A 5,366-nucleotide genomic window follows, 5' to 3' on the forward strand; every position below is an offset into this window, starting at 1 on the left:
TAGTGATTGCAGAATCGTAAACAAGCAACTCCTATATCGCGCGAGTGACAGGAAATCACCCGACTTTTACTGGCCCTATTTAGGCCCTGTTTGGTTTCGCTTATCTGAGAATCGCTTATCTGAGAATCAAGATTTTCTGATAATCCGCTGTCTGGAGAATCTGTTGTCTGAAGAATCTAGGGTGTTTGGCAATCCTGATTATTTGTACTGAATTGTCTGTTCTGACTGTAAAATGACCTATATGCCCCTGAGTCATGTAATAGCTCATTTTGATAGAATTTCTGTATCATTTTCAATTCTAAGTATATTATTAGTATAATTATAGTCATAAAACACATAATAATGATAAAATAAACTAATAAATAATAGTCATGATGAACATAGATTAATGAGTTAGCGCTTACAGTTAGTTTATCTTTTCTGTTCTCCTAGCCCATTTTCAATTTATCCTTGAGCCTAATTCGATATCCTAGGCTACCGCACAACACTATCGACCCTGACACATCAAACATCAATAGCCACAGTGATTCACCAAAGTGCTACAAAAATTTGATCTTTCACGCTTCGTCGGACCACTAACCCAGGAGCTATAACAAAGGATTCGATATGAGTCCAATTTTGGGGGCAGCATTTGATAAAAAAATAAAAAATGGAAAGATTTACTAGCAAAAGAGATCTTCTCAGTGGGGATTATTAGGTTCGCAGAAGGCCACGCACCCCCGTGGATGAGTTTGGTGGATCGGGAGGAAGACCCGGAGGAGAAGTCCTCGCGCTCCACGAGGCCAACCCGAAGTCCACGGGTGGCGGCATCGAGCGCTGCGCCGCATCCAGTTGCTCCTCCGCCGCCGACGAGCACGTCAAGGGGCTCCGCGGGCGTGGACCTGGCCAGCGCCGCGCGCTGCGCGTCGCGAGGGGGCGGCGCGACCCCCGGCTGGGCCACGCGCTGCCACGCGGCGTCGAGGGCCGTGGCGGAGGGTTCGGAGGAGGCAGCGAGGGCCACGGCAACGGCGGAGGAGGCGGCGAGGGCGGCGCCCGCACGACGGAGGCACCACGCGGCCATGGCGGCGCCTGGACGGCCGGACGCGTGGGTCTGCTTTGTTCGGTTGGGATCCTGGAGATGGGGAGGGGCGCAGGGGGGCGGGAGCCGGTGCAGAGGAGGCCGGCGGCAGGGAGAGGCGCTGGCGCACGGGGTGGGGAGGTGAGGGAGGGGTAGCGGAGGAAAATGCGTTCGCTTCCCTGCGAATCGAGGGGAAGGATGCCGATGAGAAAAAGCGGTCGCTAGTTGTATTTCGGATTCATGAAGAAGCAACGGTAGAAAAAATCAAGCTTACAGTCAAAGCGTTTGGCGGGATTCTCGCTTTTTTCCACCGAGAATCCGATTTTAAGCGAAACCAAACACGCCCTTAGTAGAGCATCTAGCCGATATGGACTCAGGTTCAATACATTGGTTCCTAGTATCAATGCATCTAGGGTTCCATTTCAACTCCTAGACTTAATGCAGGATATAATATATAAGTATAAGATTGCATAATGTAGTAATTTAATTACTGGGTTATGCACCGGAGCTTGCCTTTACTGGTGGGACTGGAGTCAGGGATGTTAGTATTATTATCTTCCGAACTTTGGTTCGGGGCTTCAGATAATCCCTTGGTGATGCTCACTTGGTCTTCAGAAATATCTTCCGCAGACTTCTGGAAGATCTTGTAGGTATCGTTTGCGGAAGTAGTCGTATCTACATGCAATGCAATATTACATTCAACATGTGCACATAAAACTATCTTACTCCACAATAAAGTTGCAATCCAACATTCATTTAATATATTACTCATAGAACAACTAAAAAGATCTGAAACTAAACTTAAATGGAGCTTTAGGTGGACAATTAACTGAAATCGGCTAGTGGTTGAAGATTACAACAGAGCCAATTGGAAGCAATAGGGGTTTAGCTGATAGAATTGGTAAAGAAGGATACACAGTATTAGGAAATCTGCTGATTTCTGTTTAGAAGAGAAATCGGCATGAGTAGTTTCTTTATATGAGCAAAAGAGATTAACCGATTTGGTTTCACCTAAGGTTAAAATGGCTGATAGAGGTAGGAATATTAAAGGTACAGTGTTCCAAGGATAGAACAAGAAAGGATATTGCTGATTGGATTTAGTTATCAGCATGTTTTTGCCTAACTGATGGTTGGTGTATTGGCTTGCCTTAGTCGACGAGGGTGCATCAGGTTTAGCCAATTGATGCGCCTTGGTTGTGCCAAACAGGGGCGTGTCGACTGTGCTATCTTACTGACCTAGGGTTGTGTACTTTGGCCTGTGTAGCCGATTGATAGGGTTTCCTAATTGATCGACGAAGGTATCGATTATTTTAGCAGAGGGGTGTTTCTTAAAGCAACTGTGTCTTAACTGATCTGTGTGAGTATCGGCGTACTTAACTGATCGCGTTCGTATCAGCATAGCCGATCCATGCTTTAGCAAAACTAGTCGATTAGTGAACATCGGCTGAACCGATTTGTGTACGTGTACTAGTCGATCGGTGATTTGGCCTTCTAGCCGATTTAGTGCATCGGCACATTTGCCGATTTACACATCGGGTAGAACTAGTCGAGTGATGTATCGGCATAGCTAGTTGACTAGTGCAAGTAACTAGCCGATGGTGTATTGGTAGACTAGTTGAACTATGTATCCGTACGATCTGTGTTTCAGCGTATTCAGCCGATTGGTGGATCAGCTGTGTAGCCGGTTTTCATCCTTAATATTCTCCTATATCTACTGGGGCATATCAGCCGTGTAGCTGATTGTCCTACTCTGCACTGGCTGTGCCTAACTGAGATGTGCTTAAGTGTTATCCTAGGTAACTAGGTGTGGTTGCATCAGCTTGATTATGTCAGTACAACAATTGAGTGATGTACAGCCAATGGGGTTATCTAAGTCAGACCTGTTACAAGAACTAGGTGGAACAGAACACTACACTTGGTCTAGGCTGATGGAACCACAAGTGCGGAACTAGACTGAAGAGGATGTGGTTGATAGGCTTGTGCCGATAGATGTGCAGCTAAAGAAGGCGTGTGGTTGGTAAGCATATAGCCGACGGAGGTCCTACAGATCCGCAGCCAAAAGGCATATGGCCGATAGGGTCATGCCTATCAAAAATCGGCTGAGCTAGTAGCCGATTGCTGAAGCATAGCACAAAGGTGTACTGACTAAGCAGTCGATACACAAGGCATAACCAGGATCTTTATATAGAAAGGGGCTCTAACAAGTTTGCAATCAAGACAAGGGCAAAGGCATGAGCACTCGTGTGAAAGGGCTTACTAAACATCACACAGATCTATCACATCAATATGGCATACAAGTTGTAATGCATACTTTTAGGTAAATTGGTTTAACACCACTAAATTATAAGCTAATACTATCAGACTTATCAACAATGCAAAATAAACAACATTCTATTTACCAATCATATCATTCATTCTTTTACTGGGCAATCATTTATCGAGTATTAAGTAAACCACCTAGTTACATTAAGTAACATGGTCGTTTACGCCAAATATTTAAATTAACTACATTAAGTAGCATGTTTGGTTATCTTAATTAATCACACTAATTACATTCGATAACTTTATTTATTTGGCTAGCTAATTATCTTTAATAACTCTAGGTTATCATTAATTATGGACCTACTTTGATTAATTAGCAATATAGTATTATTATATCAGGTTCTATTTATTCTAGTTGTTCTACACCTGATCATGAGTTGAGAATTTGTGAACATATTACACTACTCAAGAATAACACCTCAAAATATTCTCATAATTTTTCATGAACTAGAGCTATTGTTCATGAATTTTCTTTGAAAATAAGCATAAATTCATAATTTAGTGTATAGCCTAATATTAATCCTAATATTTTTACTATGGGTTACGCATGCGAAAAGGAAGTTAGAGTATAAATTTCAGATATAAATATTAATAGAAACATCCTTAATAAAATCTAAGCATTGCATCACATACAACAAAGTTCTCGAATTTCTAAGTAATTGAACAGTAAAGAACTCGAGGTTTTTACACAGAGCTACACATGGGACATACAACCTAAGTTCCAAAAATCAGCCACAACACATGCGTATATCATGAGATACAAATAAAACACTCATTTCCTAATATTTAATTTACATCAAAAACTACACACATACCGCTTAAACTTTCTATATAAAAGTAGTCGAGGATAACTTAAGGATTCAAACAAAACTAGTTTGGTATTTTTATGATTTCCTACAAATTTTACAAGTTAGCTGCTTTGCGCACATGAAATAATAAAATAGTTTCGCAGAGAGGCCCTCGGTTTCTCACCGGCGGTGATGGCGGCTTGCAGGTTAGCTTGTCAGGAACGGCGGCGCCGGACAGTAGCATGGCCTAGGCATATCGTCGAACAGGTTCTGGGCGAGGAAGGCAACAACTTGGTTTCACCTTGCAGCTAGTCCTCCCGGTTGCAGATGCGATGGCAACGAGGTTCGGGAACAGCTCCTGGTTAGCGTGGTTATCATCCAGCAAGCGATCGGCGGTGTCGGGATGACCGGTGATGGCGAGTTCCATCTGCTGCAGCTCGTTGCAGTCGTGGCGAGGGACACGACGGGGTTGCCGGATGTGGGGTCGTCGTCGTCATTGTGCTGCTGTTGTGCTTGCGTGAGGGAAACATGTTGGCACAGCCAGGAACTCTCCCTCTCCTGATCACTCGTGCACGAACGCAAGGAAGGAGACGCACAGTAATTCCGGCGACGAACGCCCCGACCGCAATGACGGCCAGGAGCCGGCCTCCACGCCATGATCCGCAGGACCCGCTCGACGTCGCCATGAGCCAATCGCTCGTCCGGACAACGCGGCCTCACCCATGCAGATCAGCGCCATGTACACCACTCCCCTAACTAACTTCAACCGTGGCCACCGGAGCTTCCCTGCAGCTCACGCATGACCCGGTCCACCAGCGCGCCGTGGCCGCAGCTCATCTGCCGCCTGTGCCGGGCCTTGGCGACACACGCCATGCACACACAACTGCTGCTGGTGCGCTCGTTTATGCAAGAGCACGCACGCACGCAGTACACACACACACGTACACCTAACATGCTAACAAAAACGCAACTCACACACACTAACAGACGCACGCACACTGCTAACACTCCCATGTCCAAATTATTGCTAACACAGAGGGGGAAAAAGAGCAGGTGGAGGTGCTAGGATGCCGGGGTGCTTGCGGCTGCATGCCCTGATTTGCTTTGCTCGGTGAAGAGAAAATCAGAGACAGGGAGAGAGAAAGAAAAAGAGCTGGGTGGTCTGCTCGGCTTGGCTTGAGCAGGACAAGGAAGAAAAG

At 45.5% G+C, this 5,366-nt stretch overlaps 1 protein-coding gene across 1 annotated transcript; it reads right to left on the reverse strand.

The window, feature by feature from the left end:
• Window positions 1-428: 428 nt before the first annotated feature.
• On the reverse strand, window positions 429-1,060 carry LOC112885394 (glycerol-3-phosphate dehydrogenase SDP6, mitochondrial-like). The gene is made up of 2 exons (XM_025951025.1): window positions 718-1,060; window positions 429-496 (listed from the first exon to the last, which is right to left on the reverse strand). Exons 1-2 carry the CDS (start codon window positions 1,058-1,060, stop codon window positions 429-431), a joined length of 411 nt encoding a protein of 136 aa, XP_025806810.1.
• Window positions 1,061-5,366: the final 4,306 nt, after the last annotated feature.

This window comes from Panicum hallii, chromosome 3, assembly GCF_002211085.1.
Source record: "Panicum hallii strain FIL2 chromosome 3, PHallii_v3.1, whole genome shotgun sequence".
Taxonomy (NCBI): Eukaryota; Viridiplantae; Streptophyta; class Magnoliopsida; order Poales; family Poaceae; genus Panicum; species Panicum hallii.